Below are 19,865 nucleotides of genomic sequence, written 5' to 3' on the forward strand. Positions count from 1 at the left end.
TCCAGATTGAAATCCTGAGCTTCACAAGAGGCCATCAGTTCTCATTGTCTTTCCTTTGCTCCTTTGGTACCTCAACTGTTACCAGATTCTCCATACCAGGTAGGGACCGATACACAAGAAGTGGGAGGATAAACAAAAACATGCAGAATCACACAGATATGGTGATGGGAGAGAGGAGACAAGCTTTGAACTCTTTTCCTAAATGACTGAATGGTGTGCAGGAGCCCCAACTGTGCATTTGCCAGGCAGGGAAGGCTGTTTCTAGCCATCTTCTCAACCTCCACATTGGATACCTGTAAGATGTCTGGATAAACAAAGCCCTAAACACACCTACATTAAAAAACTTCCTGTATTTATTTAAAATTATTTTTTCTAATCGATTTTTTCGATAGAGGGAGAGAGAGATATATCAATGTGAGAGCGAAACATCGATCACTGCCTCCTGTACACCCAATACTGGGGGCTCAAGCCCAAAATGCAGGTATGTGTCCTGACCAGGGATTGAACCAGCAACCTCTCGGTGCATGGGACTACACCCAACCATAGGATCGGGCCTAAGCCAGCAGTCAGACATCCCTCTCACAGTCCAGGGCTCTCGCAGTCTGGGACCCCTCGCTCCTCACTACCAGCCTGCATTGGAGGTGGGAGAGGCTCCCGCCACTGCCACTGCACTCACCAGCCATGAGCCCGGCTTCTGGCTGAGCAGCGCTCCCCTGTGGGAGTGCACTGACCACCAGGGGGCAGCTCCTGTTTTGAGCGTCCGCCCTCTGGTGATCAGTGCATGTCATAGCAACCAGTCATTCCACTGATCAGTCAATTTGCATATTAGCCTTTTATTATATAGGATATGCACAGTGCCATACAACAGATCTCTAGAACTTTTCATCTTGCATGACTGAAACTCTACCCACTGAGTAACTCCACTTTCTCCCCTCCTCCCGACCATGGCAACAACGATTCCACTTTCTGCTTCTATGAGTTTGACTACTTTAGGTACCTCTTATAGGTAAATTATACAGCATTTGTCTTTTTTTTTTGTGATTGGCTTACTTCACTTAAAATTCTATCCTCAAGGTTCATCCATGTTGTAGGATTTCCCACTTTTTGGGCTGCATAGTATTCCATTGTACGTATATACCACATTGTCTTTATTAATTCATCTGTCAATGGACATTTGGGTTACGTCCCCCTCTTGGGTATTGTGAATAATGCTGCAATGAACATGGGTGTGCAAATATCTCTTCGAGATTCTGTTTTCAATTATTTTAGATATGCACTCGAAGTGGGACTGCTAGATCATCAAAAAGGCATTTCTACTTCATTTGAAATTATGGGTAAATGTGTAGCCTTCTTTTCTCAAGGCCTGATCCCTAAATCAATGCATAAACAGCCCAGGAGCAGCCGGTTTCCCTGTTTTCAGATACGCTCTTGTTGAGAGATGGCCTTGCTGCATTCTTCCCATTTTACCTCACCCTCATGGTCACGTTCCTTTGCCAAGTTTTATTATTTTTTTTCAATGACTTGTGCCTGGATTCAAGATTTTTCATGATGTTTTCCCACTTGGCTCCCTTTACTTATTCTTCAGCTGCACCAGACACTTTCAATGCACAGAAACAAATCCAGAATAAACACTCCAAGTGTGTGTTGCATTTTTGAGTCTAATAAATAACCACCTCCTGCCAATCCCAAACATGAACAATAAAAGTTTTAGGATGTCGGGTTTGCAATAGGAATTTGCCCTATCTATATATACACACCGGGTATAGACACCTATATATTATATTATACATATAATAATAGACTTAAGCAAAAAGCTACTCAGTGCTTTTACATATAAACACCAATTTAGTGGTAAATGCTATAGATATAGGTAGGACTGCAGAATTCCAATCACCATTGTGCTTTTATTCCCTCTGCCCCCTCAACGCCCCCCCCAACCCCCCCGCACAAACAATTCAACAAGATGAAACTTGAGTAGTGAGCAGGGGTGGAAAGGGAGTGGAACAGGAAGGTGATGGAGAGGAGGAAGGAATGGAGAGAAAAGAAACAAAAACATCCTCACTCCCTTCTCATCCTGCCTTAAGTGGAAATTCCAGCTGGGTCATCTCAAGAGGAAGTTACTGTCAGTGGCAAAGATATTTAGGTGTAAATTACCAGGAAGATCTAAGGCAGGGTTTTCATCATTAAGAGCAGCCACAGTACCGGAGGATTTTTTGTGTCTATCTTTAGAAAGAAAAGGCAAAGACCACCAAGGAGCATGCAATCTTGAAGAAAAATGATGTTCTGAAAACTGGAGCCACACGGGGTAACCCCATTCATCATAACGCATGCATGCAAGACCTGACACTGTAATTTAAAGGAAAAGTTGCACTCGGCCCACATCCCGGGGCAGGGAGTCCAGAGATGCTGTATGTGAAACGGGACAATAAAGCACTTCACGTTTAGATTCCATTTTAAAGAATGTCTCGGAACCTGGTTGCAAGCCCGGTGGCGCATCTTGCACGCTCCAAATTCCCTCAATTCACTACCCGAATCAGAAACAGAATTTTCCTCCTCAGAACCTCTCCGAATGCTCAAGAAAATATCCTTTCTGCCCATGAGAGTGAAGAAAACAGGAGATGACACCAGGCCCCAAGCCAGATCAAAGCTGTCCTGATCGGCAAATGAGATTTTCAGCCTGTCCCAGGATGAGCAGCAGATGGTTTTTTTGGACTCTACAAAGATAGGGACGTCATCCTCCTATGGTGAGAAGGGGTGGGTTTTGTTCAGGCCCAGCCCGGCTTCCTCGGAGAAGAACCATCCCTTTTTCTCATCCTAAACCTTTATTTCCTAATCTTTCATATTTCATTACTGGAGCTGATTGAATCTTTTACTCTAGCCTGTTGATGTCATTCTCCAGGGACTCTCAGTCCAGACTGACTTTGGCTGTCAGCGAACAAGCTTTTACAGCAACCCTCCAGTTAAGAGTTTTTATCTCCGGGTTATCTTGTGATCTGTTTTATTTTGAAGGTGCCATATTGTCTCCTATCTGGTAAAAGTACAACTGAACAGATAGTTTTAAAACATGAAATGAATTTGTCTCTGGTGTTGATTTTCATTTGGATTAGAAATGTGCCCAGAAAGCTGTTTCAGACACAGCTATGAGCGATAAGGAGAGAAATGAAAAAACCTTAAATGTGTCCATGGATAAAACAGAAGAAGCTGATTTATTAAAGCACAGCAAAATAAAAAGGAACCGAGGCCCAATTAATGCTTTATGTGTTCACTGAAGTCACAAGGACTGGTGTAAAATTCAATCATTGCTGACAAGTCCATCCGAAATCCCACCCCGTGTTGCTACAAGAATCTATAAATGCGAAGTGCAAAAGTAAGGCTTTGCTTACAAATGTGAGATTGCGATCACTACAGAAAGATGCCACCTTACATCATGCCCGCATCTCTGTAATGTTTGCTCGGAGCTCGTAATGTTCGGTACGGAGCAGCAGCACAGTACTGGCTAAGCTCAATTGCTGAAGTCAAGCTCATCTGTACTCATTTCGTTCTGTACTTGAAACTCTCCCACTTATTAGGAAAGACTTCAAGGTCACTTCTTTATCAACTCTCCACACAGAACTCACATAAACTTATAAGCAACCTACAAAACGTATGTGTGCCTATGTCTACATGCAATCCGGGGGGGCTAAGTAAAGGAGAGCAATTCCCCTCACAGCTACTATGGCTACCACCAGCCGCCCTGCTTCTAAAGCCACCACCACGAGCAACCTGCAATGCTCCAAGGAAGATATACTATTTATTAACTTAGTAGGTGGAGGCTCAGGGAGGCTAACTTGCCCAAGCCCTAACGGCTACTGAAGAGCTGGTAGGTGGTGAAGCAGTAAATCCTGCAAAGGCAGAAAAGAAAATGCTGAGTCCCGGAGTGTGGTCCTCTGGGAGAGTAAGGGCGACAGTCAGACACCACCAGCAAGGACAGTGGGACCTGGGACCGGCCCAAGTCAGCCAGTGGGCACACCGAGTCTCCTTCGGGCCACAATCAAAATCAGAACTTTTCAGGAGCAAACTTTCCTTTCCTCCCCGCTCCTCACTCCCATTCTCAAGAGAATATGTACCAAACTTCCAGACAAACTAAACACACCTGCATTTGCTAGTCTTTCACTCATGAAAAGTAATGACAGTTCCGGAATCAAAAGGAGAAACAGAGAGATGAAAGAGAACAGTACCTGTCCTGAATAATGAGTTGGGTATTGGGGGAGTTCGCGATGTTTCTGCCAAAGGAAATGTGTGGCTGCTGAGGAGCATTAAAAGCAATAAGGTAATTCCTCCACGTGGAATTGGTGGTTCAGGCCAACCCCGATACACCCCAGGCAGCAAGTTTGTTTTGAACACAAATAAATAAAATGACATCAGGAGAGGGTTGAGTAGAGCATATATTCTCTCAACCTTGGCTCACAAAACCCATCCCAGGAGGGATACCATGGCCCTCGAATTCTAATCACTGAGCCAAATTACTACAGGGATGCGGGGGGGGGGGGGGGGGGGGAGGGGGGGAGAGGGGGAAATGCAAAGACTCAAATAGTCCCAAAGGCAAGAGATAATTTAATGATGAGAGTGACTGGGGAAAGCGGGGAGCTTCAGCTCCCAAACAGAACTTGGCAGAAATGCTGGGATGTAGTTACAGACTGCATCTTTAATGGTCTTTGACACCAAGAAAGGTAGTATGTCACAGCTATATCATGTCATAAGATGGAAAATGGACTCCACGCAATTTTCTACGCTAAATATATTGCCAAATACCCTTTGCCTCTCACCAACCTATCAGCAGGAGCAGTTTCTCTTAAAGAAACACAACACCCCTCTGTCTTCCTGTAAACACTCCTAAAGCTTCCATCCTTCCAAATGTCTGATTAGTCCTTTATGCCTAATTAGTTATTAAACTCAGGCTCTGGGAAGATCAAAACAAAGTCTTCAATCTCAAGTACTTTCCACTCTAGTGTGAAAAACAGTCAATAAGAAAATGTACAATCTCATGTTAAGTAGCTCTGTGGAAACTAGAAAGAAAATTGAACGGGGTAAGAGTATAGCGGAGGGAAGAGCCACTGTTTCAGGGGAGGTGAAGAAGAATATCCTCTCTAAGGTGAAAATTGAGAACAAACATAATAAATAAGTGGTTTCTGGTCTAATAGACTTCACTTCTCCCAGGACAGAGCCCTGAGTTGAATGTCACACAAAACAGCATATGCTTGGGGAGTTTGGTGCCCACACTGTGCTGCAGGCACAAGCAACTCAGACTGGCAAAGAGTTTTAGGTTTTTGCAAGAGGACCAATTGTCTGAGGGGGGTTATAAAAAGGTCTAATGAAAGTCAAAGTAAGTGGGCCCCATACTGGATGTCCCTGAAAAGTATCCAGGGCATGATAGCATATAGGTTGCAAGGTGGATTTGGGGGCATCTATCTGATTTTGGTTGTAATCTTGGCTCTACCACCTACTAGCTTTGTTTCTCTTAACCTTTCGAGCTTTAGGTTTCTCATCTGTAAGGCAGGGAAAACACCTGATCTTCCTGCCAAGTGTACTGAAGACATGATGAGAGATGCATTCGATGTACATAGTGCAGGGGCACACATTAGAGGACCACAGTGTTAGATTTAGGACATTTTAAAGCACTATAAACATATTACATATTCAACACGGACTAAGATGTATACACTATGGTTAATAAAAATATTACTTCATAACATGGCTTTATAATAACCAGTCATGTCCACTGGTTTCTGCTTATCTTATAGAGGAGCTTCTTATTGTAGTAATCTTGATATCCTGGTGCTTTATCTGTTGTAATAATATGATATAGGGCAGCCCCTGATCGGATCTGTTAAAGCATGAGTAGAATACCAAGGTCCACAGTCATCCCAACAGTAGTGGCAGGAAACCAAGAGATGGATGGAGACCTCGCTATGTTTTGAAACCCAGACAAGGATTTCCTGCTTGCATATTGCGGGAAGGCATTTGTTGAGGACAAGGTCACTTTATTTAACAGAAGTGCTTTCCTAGAAGCAGAGAGGAGATGTTTCCTCTCTCCTGGGTCCCCAGCAGCTGCCTTGGATCAAATCACAAAGCTGCTGTGTGACTGAGGAATGATGACTGTGCACTTCTGGAGGGGCTGCAAGTGACAAAAGAAAACGAATGACCCAGGGACGAGAGCCCCGAGTAGAAAGGGAGACATTGCCATCCCCGTCACACTCCATCACAGATGCCACTAACAGGATGCGGGCATCTCCGAGGGGCCACCTCCGAGGGTCTGGTTCAAAGCCTGATGAAGACAAGGTCCCAGGAGCAACACAGGACTATCTGTCATCCTGACATCTAGAGGGAAAAGGGGTCAGCTGGACCATAAAAGGCTGACGTGGTTGCCAACTCTATTCATGTGCACACTGTTAACATGTCTGCCACCAAAGTGCCTTTCTTTATGGGCTGGGTGGAACAGAGTCAGTATTTTATAGATCGGCAGAACAGGGGTGCAACAAGCACCTCTGTTAACAACAGCTGGGAAAATGACCAGCCTCGCTTCATTGCTGCAGGATGCAGAAAGCTACACTGACTCCGGGGGACCATGGTACCAGCCACGGACTGTGCCGGGTGCTGTGTGAATACCTTATAGCTCATGCTTATTCTCTTCGTGAAAATCTGTGAGGTTGATGCTGGTTTTACCTCCATTTTACGGATGAAGGAACCAAGACTCTGTGAAGGCTGCTTAGCCACTGCACAGTCTGAGGCTAGACTCTAGTTTGAAACGGCTCCCGCCTTTCCTCTCCATCTGAGGGTAATCTGGAGAGCCAAGCAAAATAAGAGGATCTGAGAACCGGATAAAGAAAATTACTAGGAAGGTGCTGTAATTGAAAATGGGAGAGATTAAATAAGAATTAGAAATGAGTACATGTTAAATACAGAGTGAGTCAGTAAAGGTTTTGCTATCAAAAGCAGCAACTAGGGAAAGGTAAAAGTACAGGACCCGAATCAAGGATGTGTCACAGTGTCCACCTTCCCTTTCATGCCTTATCCTGGACCACGGGATGGACCCCTTTGTCCATCCATGAGAGAATCCTATATGACCACCCTTGTCACGGGGGTCATAAAAGCTACTGCACAATCACAGCAAACAGTGACGAAAGGACCAGGAAGGTCAAGCCTAGGGCCTAAATCGAACAGTAGCAATTTTGAGGTCCCTCTGTCCACATTGTGTTCTCCCATATGGGGCTCAGAAAACCCTTCTTTCCTTTTGATATTTTACCCTTTGGATTATACGTTTCCCTTAAGGAAGACAATTATGGAATTTAACAGCACCCCTCCTCCAACCCCAGCAATCAGGGATAAATTGGGCTAGATGGGCCTATTTTCTTTGAAGCAAAGGTGAGTTTGTCGCAAATTGCCTTCATACTTGAGAGGTGTAAGAAGGGGATCCTTAGTCCCGAGAGTTCTGTCAAGATTTTCATGATGCAGGACTGACTGATGTCACTTATTACTAGTGGACACTGACCATTAGTTCTGAGAAATAAGGTCCTCATATTTGAAAGCTGCAGCAACATTCCTGTATTACAATATTTCCATAATGAAGGTAACAAACACATCACAGAGGATCATGATCCCACTAAGAAAGCTATGAAACTTCAAAACGTACTCATCTCTGTATTTTCTCTTTACTTATTTCTCTGTGGATTGCAGAGTTATGTGTACTGATGACTGATGGAGGTGCTTAAAGGCAGACCCATGTGTATATCTTTTAGCCCAGCTATTGTAGGGAAATTAGGGAAAGATGGGGACAGATGGGATCTGTACATGGGTAGGCAGTTTTTATTTAAATCAATCTGCAAAATGTCACTAAAGAAGGTCTTAAGAAGTAACTGAAAAATCAAACATAAAATCATATACTAGCCAGGAATCAATCCAAATGGGTATGGATAGAGAACACCATGGATGAGGTAGTGTCCTGTCCCTGCCGTGGAAAAGTCAGATGTAGCATTAGGGAGTGATCCAAACTTGCAGGAATCGATAAGACCCGAAAGCAAGGTCTTGGCTAAAGGCTAAAAGGCGGCAGGCATAGCAGCTGAACTCCACTTTAGTAAGACAAAGCCCTAGATCAGTGGTTCTCAACCTTTCTAATGCCGCGACCCTTTAATACAGTTCCTCATGTTGTGGTGACCCCCAACCATAAAATTATTTTTGTTGCTACTTCATAACTGTAATTTTGCTACTGTTAATGAATCGTAATGTAAATATCTGTGTTTTCGTGACCCACAGGTTGAGAACCGCAAGCAGGGTCGCCTAAGACCATCGGAAAACACAGATATTTACATTACGATTCATAACGGTAGCAAAATTACAGTTATGAAGTAGCAACAAAAATAATTTTATGGTTGGGGGTCACCACAACATGAGGAACTGTATTAAAGGGTCGCGGCATTAGAAAGGTTGAGAACCACTGCCCTAGACAGTTCACAAAACCATAGTCAGGAAAAGAGCAAAGTACAAAGGTGTTTGACATTTAGAATCAGCAGCACCGTGCGGGGTACCCCCAAAGCCAGACCTTTCTGGAGCACAAATGGGTCGGCTAGTGGGAAAAGTACTTTTTATTTACTTCCTCATAATCTCTGTAATAACTCCACAAAGTATGAACTATTAAATGTCCCCGTTTTACAAGCAAGGGCACTAAAAGAGAAAAATTCAGTAATGTGTCTAAAGTTACCCAGCTAGTAAATAGTTCAACACCCAATGAAACCCAGGCAGGCTGGTCCTGCAACCTGAACTCTCGCCAATCCTTTTGCTGTCTGCATAGAGAGTAGGCGTGTTAGCAAGCAGGAGATCACACAGGACTCTGTGCTTTCCACTCAGGCCAACTTGGTGAGGAAATATTAGAAAAGCATCTTTTGTATAGGTTTAGTTCACGTTAAATAAATAGAGTCCAACTGGAATTCTGGGTTTCCTCCTACAACTTTTGTTTTTCACTCTGAATTAGCTCTCTTTGGAAACCAAAGCCCTGACGCTAAGGCTGAAAGGCAGTGTGGGGACACAGGGATACAGGCACCCGGCTCAGAGTCAGATTTAGGTTCTAGTCCCTTCTTGCCACTAACTCACTGGGTGAAGGGGAACCGTTCATTTGTCCTCAATATAACTGAAGCGTAATCATGTCTAAGGCCACATTAAATGCAGGAATGTCATCACCTGGACAGGCTTCTTCCATGAAATGGTAACATTTACAAATACTTGTATTGAGTAATCAGCTAATCAGACTTTCTATATCCATATATTACATGTGCATATAAATTTGTGATTTTCCACCCAGCTGGAGTGGCTCAGTTGGTCGAGTGTAGCCTAGAGCACCAAAAGGTTGCTGGTGAGATCCTTGGTCAGGGCACATATCTGGGTTGCGGGTTTGATCCCTAGTCGGGGAGCATATGGAAGGCAACCCATCGATGTTTCTCTCTTCTCTCTTCTCCCTCACCTTCTCCCTCTTTCTAAGCATGTCCTCGGGTGAATATTAAAAAAAGGAATTGTGATTTTCTGTCTAAATGTCAAAGTGAAAGATAAATAAATACATCATGGCAGGCATGCAAATGGCACATACTATTTTCTTATCGTAGGACTCCCCGCTGCTGTAGGTTGTGGCCAGTGTGGAGGAACACTCTTCCAGGTACCACGGCTTCTTCCCGCTCTCGGCGGTGCTGCTGATGGAGATGGTGTAGATGCTGTTGGTATAGCCGTCACAGGAGCAGTGGTCTTTGCTCCTTCCGCCGTTGCCTGACGCCCAGACAAAAACAGAGCCCAGGCCTCTCCGCCCCTGTTTACAGAGATAAAACGTTCAAGAGTTAAATGATGGAAGAGGAGGACCCAGGCTCTAGATGGAGAGATCAAAATTGACAAGACAGAATCAAGTATTTGCAGGAGGGTGTGATGCTATTTTAATAACATACTGGGTTTAGGTTGTGTTTGATGTAAGAGGAGTTACTTGTAGAAACTAAAATAATCCGATGTAATGTATAGCATGGTGGCTATGGTTAATAATACTGTATTACATATTTGAAAGTTGCTAAGAGAGTAGATCTTAAAAGTTCTCATCATAAGAAAAAAATTGGTAACTATGTGAGGTGATGGAAGTTAACTAGACTCACTCTCATGACATTTCACAATATATACAAACACCGAATCATAAACGTTGTACACTTGAAACTAATATAATGTTATGCCAAATAAACCAATAAAAGAAGAAACTAAAATAATCTTTCTCACATGGCACAGTTATAGAAGTAACAATAGCACCAATCTATCTCTATATATAAAAACCCTAAGCAACTGGTCGACTGTTCGACCGGTTGACTAGTCACTATGACACACACTGACCACCAGGGGGTAGATGCTCAACGCAGAAGCTGCCCTCTGGTGGTCAGTGCACTCCCACAGTGGGAGCACCACTCAGCTGACCACCGGGTGCCAGATGTTGGGCTCAAAGCTGGCGAGTGCAGCTGCAGCGGTCCGCCTCCATGGCAGTGCTACCGAGTGGTGGCGGCAGGTGCAGCAGGGCTGGGATGAACTTCGGTGGCACCTCAGGCTCCTCCCTGGCCGCCTGCCACTTCATGCACTACTAGATCCCTTGAGGGGTCCCGGATTGTGAGAGGGCACAGGCCAGGCTTAGGGACCCCACTGGTGCACGAATTTGTGCACCGGGCCTCTAGTGATGACAATAATAAGGGCTAACATTTATTAGGTACCTACCCTGGACCAAACATAGTTCTAAAGTTTTATGTGAATCAGAATGAATTCTTCTAATAACGCTGTGAGAATGGTGCAATTTGTGTCCTTACCATCCAGGTGAATAATTGAGGTACAGAAGTCCAGTAATGTTCCTAAGGTCATACAGCCAGTAGAAGGAAGGACAAAATTTGAACTCAGACAGCTGGACCCCAGAATTGTAATATTATTAATCACCAATCACCACAGTCAAATACTATTGCTACCAACATTTACACCCACCATGAAGGGGGTGCTACTGTGCACCCTCATTTCACAGGTGAGGAGCATGAGGTGTAGAAAGGTTATGTATTTATCTGAGATGACATGTCAGTGAGTGGCAAAAAACGCCCTATATCCTTCCTTCTAGAACTGTGCCTCCCCTGTGCATGGTGTGGACACTAATAACTAAGGATTATTAATGGATGCTACCAGAAATAAAAGGATTTCAAGAGATCAAATATGTTTGGAAACTCTGAGTTCAGCAAAATTAAAATAGGTTCCCTTACTGCAGAACTTCTAAGAGTCTTTAATAGTGGTTGGTCATTGCAAAACTCTAAGCGGGGGCGGGGGGGGGGGCGGCACATTCTGAAGTAATTTTCAAACATATTTGATCGCAGATGACATCTTCAACCAGACCCATGATCTTGCATAGCTAGGAGATGGAGTCACATTCTTCCTTGCCAAACCTTGGCATAAATTACAGCTATCCCTAACATCATAAAATAATCAAGAAGAAAAGTAGAACATAGATATATTGAAGCATAATGACTACTTGGTTCTATAAGATGAGGTCTTGGGAGGAAAACAGAGATAAGCCCAAGTGAAGAATATTTCTAGGAATAGTTATAGCTGAGTCTGTGAGAAATCTTACCATTTTAAAACTAGAAGGCACCCTGGAGGACACCCGGGCCAAATCTAACATTTAGTTTGTAATTAGGAAGAGAGAACCAAAAATCACATAGGGATGGCTGAGACTCTTCCCTCCCAGGCCCTCACTGTCTGGTCCTAGGTGTAGGGGAAAATATTTGGGGCGTTGTCTTAGAATTTCTGGAAAAAGAGCCAAGAAGAGAGACCACAAAGAATCCAGAGTACCTGTGATAAACTGTCTCTGACCTTGAATCCTCAAGGAACAGAATATTTATGACATGATTTGACCGACTTGAGCATAGATTTCCTTTTGTCCTTCAATGTGGAAAAATGCAATATGATTACACAGGAATGGGAAAAATTCATGAAGAGACAGGAAAAGAAACTTCTGGATGCTGCTGCCCTGGACAGCTGGGCCTGGTTTACCTTCCTTCAGTTTCCCACCAGAATATTCATGAAACATAGAAAAAGATGCAAAAATCACCAAGCCACCATACACCAAGGACTATAGACAATAGTTTGTCAATCCCGGAATTGCCCCTCCTTACCTGTGGGTGGCCCGATTGAAAAATTCTAGTGACTGACTTACACTTGGACTTCAGAAATAGGCCATCTTAGCCAAAGAAGAAAGAAGGTTCCAGTTCATCACCAAAATGTAGCCTCTCTATTCCACACCAAGGGACTGTATTGTAGGCAAGAAGCCTGATCACATCAGAGCCTTACCTAGCAGGTCGACAGAACACGTGAAAGAATGCAAAACCCACCTGGTCGAAACAGCACCATTAAGAGATAAAACCACAAAACAATGAGAAAGGACATATGACACATTTATACATCTATGTAAAGTTATGACTATGCCTGTGCATAAAACTCCAAAGAAATCTTTAAAAACTAATTCAATTTTAAAGAATGTTTAATAAGAAAATATTCAGGAGGTACTTTTATGTTCACGATGTAGAGACAAATGTAGGATACAGAATGATAGAGTATGGTCTCCGTTTACAAAAAAAATGTATGTGTATGTAAAGAAGTTAGTGTGCATAAGGTTATATGCATAAAGCTACCATAAAGTGACCATGTAACAGGACTTATCCTGTTTGGTAAGCGTAGGAAAGATTTTCATTTTGTTTTCATACCATCCTTTGGCAACTGTGTATGATTTTTATAAACAAATACAAATACATTTATTCCTCTATTAGGACCAATTCTTAAGAAACAATTTTACTTTATGATCAAGAGGGGTTTTACACACAAAGGTCCACTGTATGCTAAAAACAACAGAGCTAACATTTATAGAAACTTACTATGTGCCAAGCACTGTCCCAACACTACTCTGCACAAAGCGAGTCTATATTATCATTTTACCGATGACCAAATGGGGGCTCAGAAACGCTGACCAATGCCAGAGCCAGAGCTTGAAATCCAACTGGAACCAAAGCCTGAGCCTTTAGCCCTTACAGCAGTTTTCTTTTGGGCAAAAAAGAGGGCTTATGTTTGCTATGCTGTGCTTAGCTGAAACTCCTAAGTCCTCACTGAAGCGTGGCTTTAGGATCTAAGAGCAGACCAGCCTCCAAGTTCTCTCCAGACTTGCAGAATCAGAACTCGGGATCTCTCCCGAGTGTCCTCAAGGGAAGGACATAGGTACTGACCCCCAAAGCCCCCCCTCGAAATCCCTTCGTCACAAGAGCTCCCTCAGAAGTATGACCTCAAGTCATTCTATCCTGGCAGTATCCACAGATGACACCACTCTGGAGGACAATGGCATTGCTAAGGGCCCTGTGGATATCCACTGGGTTGGGATAACAGTTGGTTAATAGGACAGTGGGATGCTGCTACCCTGGAAACATCCCTTCCAGACCGAGGTGACATCCTGTATCAAACAGATTATTTGAGGTGATTATTCCACAACTGGGCAACGGTGAGGGGGAAACTCTAAAGGCCAGTGTTGGGTCAATAACCCACCCCTGCACCAGGCCTGCAAGGAGCTGGGGAGAGGGAAGTCACTGGAGCTGGAGACAGAGGGGATAACAGGAGGTGAAAATTGCTCAGGGGACACACCAACCCATATCAGCCCTTCAGGGAGGGGTCAGGGAATACACACTGAGACCCAGTCTCCTCCTCTCTCTCCCATTTCCCCCATATCCATCCCACTGGCCAAAACCTAGCAGAGGCCAGAGGACCTGGGAGACGATAGAGGACACAGAGATCAGTACCCCTCAGCATGGAGCACGTGGAGAGAAGGGGTATGGAGGGTGGAATAGGAGACATCAGGCCTCATCCTTAAGGTGTGTAATGGACTGACCTGTATGCTCCAGCTCCAAATTTGTATGTTGAAGCTCTAACCCCCCCAATGTGACTGTATTTGAAGATAGGACCTTTAAGGAGTTAATGAAGGTTCAATGAGGTCATAAGAGGGGGGCCCCAAGCTAATAAGACTGTTCTCCTTACGAGAAATGGAAGAGACGCAGGCAGTACACCCAAGGAGGAAAGGCCATGTGAGGACACAGCAAGAAGGTGACCGTCTGCAAACTGAGGAGATGTGTCACCAGAACTCAACCTTACTGGCACCTCAATGGTGGACTTCTAGTTCTGGAGGCTAAAAGGTTAGGAGAAAATACATTCTGTGGTTTAAGCCACCCAGTCTTTGTTACCCTGTGATCGCAGCCCGAGTTTCCTAATACAGGTGAGAGGAGGAGATAAAGGATGACCTGCCCCCCATGGATCTACAGAATATACTGATGCTGCCACCATTCTATCCAGTCAACCTGACTTATGCACGTGTGTTATGGTTTATGATTAAAGACCCCGAAATGAACAGACTGATTTGTGTGCTGAAAATGCCATAAAAACAGCTGCTAGAGATCTATGAGGTTAATCTGAAACAATTAGCAATTCAAAGACTTATTTACTACAGATGCACAGGGCATTTTCATTACTGTGCAATAGTCAGAAAACCAAAACATAAGTGGTTAAAAAAAACACCTGGACATTTCCCCAAAGTTCCCCAGAGTAACTGAAGAATTAAACTTTCATGCAGGAGAAGGGAGAAGGGAAGGTGGGCAGAATATTGTAAAGAGAAAAGAATCATGAGACACATATTTTCCCAAACTGTAGGAAATAACATTTTTTAGTTTGGTAATGTATTGCAATTATAATTGGTTATTTAAATATGGCTTTGGATGAGAAGAGAAAAAAAAACAACCCTCCAATTTAATTGAGTGCTAAATTAAAAGTTAGTAAACTAACATAAGGCAAAATATATTGTGAAATCCACACAGGACCCATTTGACCAAACTCTAAATACTCTCTTTCATTTTATATTTAATTGTGCATGTGTTTCTTCTTATGTATGCCCTACAAAGATCAATTTATGATACCTCATAGAGTTTTTATTAAAGGCTAGAAAGGAACTGGATTTTCTTGTGGTTCAGGAGGTCAGAAAAGGCTACTTTATGATAGATTACCAATTAAATTGTACACCCCAAGCCAGGGTTTGAGAGCTATAGACTTTGATGGAACTAAATTTCTTTCTTTAAAGTAGCATGATAACTTTTGAACCAATGCAGTTAGATGTTACTTGGTATTTTAATATTACTTTATTCTCCCATATTATGTAGAAAGTATTCTTAAAGGGCCATGAGTAAGTGCCCAGAGACTTCTTATAATACAAAAGAAATGGGGCTGGACACTATGCTAGGTGTTTTCACATATATTAGTTAATTTAGAGCAACACCAGCAATAAAGAAACCTTCACTTAATTGTGATATCGTCCAAGAACAGCCTGAATATCCAATTCCCCAAAGCCCCTCCCCAGATCCCAGCTTTAGCTGATATTTGTTCACTCTGTGAGCAAAGAGCACAGCCATCTATGCGGTTCTCCCACACGCGGTTCAGAGAGAGAGGGGCTTCAGGCTGGAAGAGGTCGGAGAAAGGCAAGGACACTTGCAACTACTCAGCAGCTGAGACACGGAGAGAACTGCTCATCTTTTTAAAGCTCAAGGACATTCTGACAAGCATTTCCAAAATAAATCTTATTCCTTAACAGAGCAAGATTATATACTTTAAAATCAAACTGTCATCCATTATGGCTAATGTGATGTTTTCAGTGTAGTCAACAGCTGGGTCATTACACTTGTTTCTAAGCAAAAATTCCAAGACTGAAAATGGTGAACAATAGAAAGTTCACAGCTCCCCAAAGATGATTTCAACAGGCAGCCAACACACGCGAGTGTCCTCCACCAACACCTGCTGATGTTCAGCCTTCCACTGGCCTGCTGCCTCCCCGTCCTGCTGTCTGCGGCCAAAGCTGCCCATGTAGCAGGAAATCAGACTTGGAGGGACTGTCTGAACATCCACAGACGGACGTGCAAAAACACCACAGGAGTGGAGTCTTCACCATTCTCAATCTATGCTACTGACCCGGCCAGAGGATGGTTGATGAGAAAAAAAGATGGAAAATACAAATGCATCTTTTTCTAAAGTACTTGACGTGAAAGAAGCAAGGGACTCTTTTGTGAAGAGGGATCTACTTCTTCTCATTTTTGTCTTCCTGTCTTTTCTCATGTGACATCACTTCCTCCCCATCTCAACCTCACTCATCTAGTCCGCCCCACGTCAGATTTTCTGTAATCTAACTTGCTGAATACACAATAAATCTCCAAGTTATGCATATTAAACAATTTTTAATGTTCTGTTGACTTTTTAATAACAATTATTAAAATATTGGTTGCAGTTATTAGTGAAAATATTGGTTGCAGTTATTAGTGATCATATTAATCTTACCACGCACAAATGAAATTTCAATTTATTTGCTTCCCAAGCAGGCCAAGTGCAGTTGACTTCTGCTTTACAGGAATAGAAAACCTAATGATAATTATGGGGTCTGCTGTGAGTGACGATAGTGGCAAGCATTTCTGGTAAAACGACAAAGGTTTAAATGCCACTTATAACCTTCATTTAGGGTCTCTTCTCGGAATCATTCATGTTCTAGTACATGAACGAGCAGCACGATGCACTGAATTCAAGGAACCTAAAGGTGACCTGAGTTTGGTCTTTTAAAAGACCTGTCGAGTAGTGCGACCAAAGACTAGTGTGAAGACAAATTAATGAATGCTGGAAACCCAAAACTTCCCCAGGACCAGCTTCCTGATGAAAAGCTGCTTTTATGTTTACCGTGTGAACAGAAACAAACAAACAAACAAGCACATTGAGTTGTTTATCCACCACATCTGCCAGGACGCAATTCGTAGCACGTGGACTGGGCAGAGGCCTGGGAGAATCATCCCCGTTATCGGGGCTGCCCTTGCTTCAGAAGGGGTGGCACTGGGGGGTTTGCACACATCATGCAGCTTCTTACATTTTATCACCAACGTGCACACCCTGGCCTCCTGACAGCAGTATTACAACACTGGGGATTTCTTTTTCCTTGTTTATTTTTAAAGTGTAGCTGGAAGAAGGAAACCAGTCTTTCATGGACAGAGCGTAGTAGAGTATCTAGTAGGAAATAAAAACCAGGTGTGTTTACAAAGGGAAGTAAATACACTTTCAAGCAAAGAGTTTGATTCCTATTAACCTTTAGATGTTCCTTACATTTAGGAACTTCACATAATAAACATTTGGAGCCGAATAAAGTGCTATGGATATTATTTAAAGCTGGACACACGAGAGGTTCATGCAGTGAAATTTTAAATTTCGACATAAGGAAACTAAAGAAATGAAGTAAGCAGAACCAGTTAGTGGCTGAGCTAGGACCGGATGGATTCTGTCTCACCTCAACCATTGCTGATCCTCACTGACCAGTGCTGACACTGGGTGTTCCTAAAAATGTTTAACAGCATGGTTTAGGAAACACTGCTTAATTAAGAACTGAGGATTAGAGGAAAAGACACCCAAACCTCCTCCTGCCCTAGCTCTTGCTAAGTCAACAATCTCAAAATAATTACCTATTTTGTATTTTCTATCTGTGGCCAGTTCATATTGGTCAACTCCCCATTTTTTCTCAAACCCTGTCTCCCTCATCTGACTCACTAAAGTCTCAACAAGACTCAGGTTATTTACTTCTGGTCTCTCCCAGAGCGCTCCCAGCTCCGAGCCCTGATCCAGATGTTTTCCTGTGGCCTGGGGACTGTAACACTGGCTGGGAGGAGGAACATGCAGATTAGGCATCTCATTCCCCATTCCAAGCAGCTAAAAAAGTACATGTGAATCTCATATACTCTCTGCAGTAAAAACAATCAATAATTAACAGAGTACCAACACCACTGTTCTGGGTACAGCCACCATGCCAGGAATCCCATTTTGGGGGGGGGGGGGGGCGGGGGCGGGGAAGGACATCCCTGCCAAAAGCTTCTTCATCTTAGATCATCCCAAGAAGAAAGGCGAAATCATCTGACTTTCAGGAGAGCCAGGTGTGTGAAATTGAGGCTATTTCCAATATCCATATTTAATTACTTAATTTAAAATTGCTCAGATAAATTTTAAAAAATTCCTTTCATAGACAAGAAAAACATTATCAAAAGGGGTATGAAAGGAATTTATTGTAAATGTTTGGAAAGGCAATTATAAAGGAGGATAGAGGGATACTCCAGCAATAATGAAAGTTTATACTCCTTTTTAACTTAGTTCTAGGTAATAGAATGTCTCACGAGGGACTAGTTCCAATGGCCAGCTCAACTCTGAAAAGGCAACAAGCAAGCTGCCCCTCTCCAAAGCCCACCAATGGGGCTTGAGTATCACAGGCCTCTAGTCCACTAAGCTATAACCTTGACCTTTTGCAGAGTAGCTCATAATACAGAAAAAATCAGCCTTCTACATTTTCTTCCCATAAACACAATCCTGATTTAAAGCAGATCATATTTTGGGGGAAAAATTACAATTAATATGAGGCTAATCTATATATATAAAAGCCTAAGTGACCGTCCGACTGTTCGACCATCCAACTGGCCAGTACCTATGATGCGCACTGACCACCAGGGGGCAGCCGCTCAATGCAGGAGCTGCCGAGCTGTGGTGACTTGGCAGCTGCAGTTCTCTGGGGATGCACCCGGAACCAGAGAGGAGGGAGCCCGATTCCAGGGTGTGTCACCCAAGAACTGCCCTCTTGCAATCCAGGACCCCTTGGGGGATGTCAGAGAGCTGGTTTTGGCCCTATCCCAGCAGACCAGGCTGAGGGACCTCACCGGTGCACAAATCTGTGCACGGGCCTCTAGTATTATTTATAAGACTCTATGATGAATACCTTGGGGTCCTTAACAATGGATCAAATGGGGCCCTTCCTCCAGGGAGGAGACCAGCAGTCGGGCTGAGCACTGTACGTGTGAGATCTCAGTCAGCCTTCACGACAGCTTCATAAAGTATTATCATAGCGGAAGTGGAAGCTCTGATAACTTTCTTGTCCCATGTCAAGAGAAGAAACCTAACTAAGATTTTAACTCTAGAGAAACCTAACTAAGATTTCAACCCAGGTCTCTGCGACTTTAAGGCCAGTACTTTCTACAACATCATAGGCAATATAGTAGTGAAGTTCAGAATATGCCTGGATGATAAATCCTCTAGGAGTTCAGAGAAGGGAGGGGTCCCTGTGGCAGTGTTCACTTGCAGAGGACTGTGGGCTGGAAGCTGAGTGCACACAGACAGGCCCACAGGATGCGCTCGAGAGGAGCAGGCAGCACCCAGCACGGCGACCAAGGGCACGGGCTTGGGAGAAGACAGGCCCACGTCGGAACCACAGCCATGCTTTCTAACGGCCAGGTTGCCTACTTTGCCTAGAGTTAGTTTCCAAATCTAGAGACTTGGTTGGGGCCGATGAAAATTATTCGATGCCCGCCTTACTTGGCTATCAGAATTACAAAGCAGGATAATGTTTACAATCCTGAATATTAAGTTTGATTGTTGTCATCTTCAAGATGAGGACTCTAGGCTCAAGTTAAGTGGGGGGAAAAATCTGCTATAAAAGCCACATAGACTTTTAAATCATATGATATTATAAACTCAGTTCAATTTATCCTTGTTTATTACAGAGTGGCCTTTCTTTTCCAGTTCCTGCCATGTTTCGCAGCAGAAAATGTATCAGTCTGTCCTCCCTAGGAACTTTCTCAAATCTATGTTTAGAATCACAGAAACTCAGGATTGGCACAGACCTTAACGTGACCTAATCCCATTCCTGTATGATTTTGTATCTTCCGCATAAAACAGGGACATCCAGACCCGACCAGAACAAGGCC

The 19,865-nt window shown here is 43.5% G+C and overlaps 1 protein-coding gene across 3 annotated transcripts in view; it reads right to left on the reverse strand.

Moving 5' to 3' along the window:
* PCSK5 (proprotein convertase subtilisin/kexin type 5) overlaps positions 1-19,865 on the reverse strand; it is a 413,193-nt gene that overhangs the window by 229,679 nt on the left and 163,649 nt on the right. For all 3 annotated transcript variants that reach the window (XM_079791288.1, XM_079791287.1, XM_079791289.1), the window contains exon 8: positions 9,614-9,826. In XM_079791288.1, the coding sequence (XP_079647414.1) occupies positions 9,614-9,826 (213 nt within the window). The remainder of the gene's footprint in view (positions 1-9,613; positions 9,827-19,865) is intronic.

The sequence above is a fragment of the Cnephaeus nilssonii genome (assembly GCF_951640355.1).
Source record: "Cnephaeus nilssonii genome assembly, chromosome: 14".
NCBI classification, from domain to species: Eukaryota; Metazoa; Chordata; class Mammalia; order Chiroptera; family Vespertilionidae; genus Cnephaeus; species Cnephaeus nilssonii.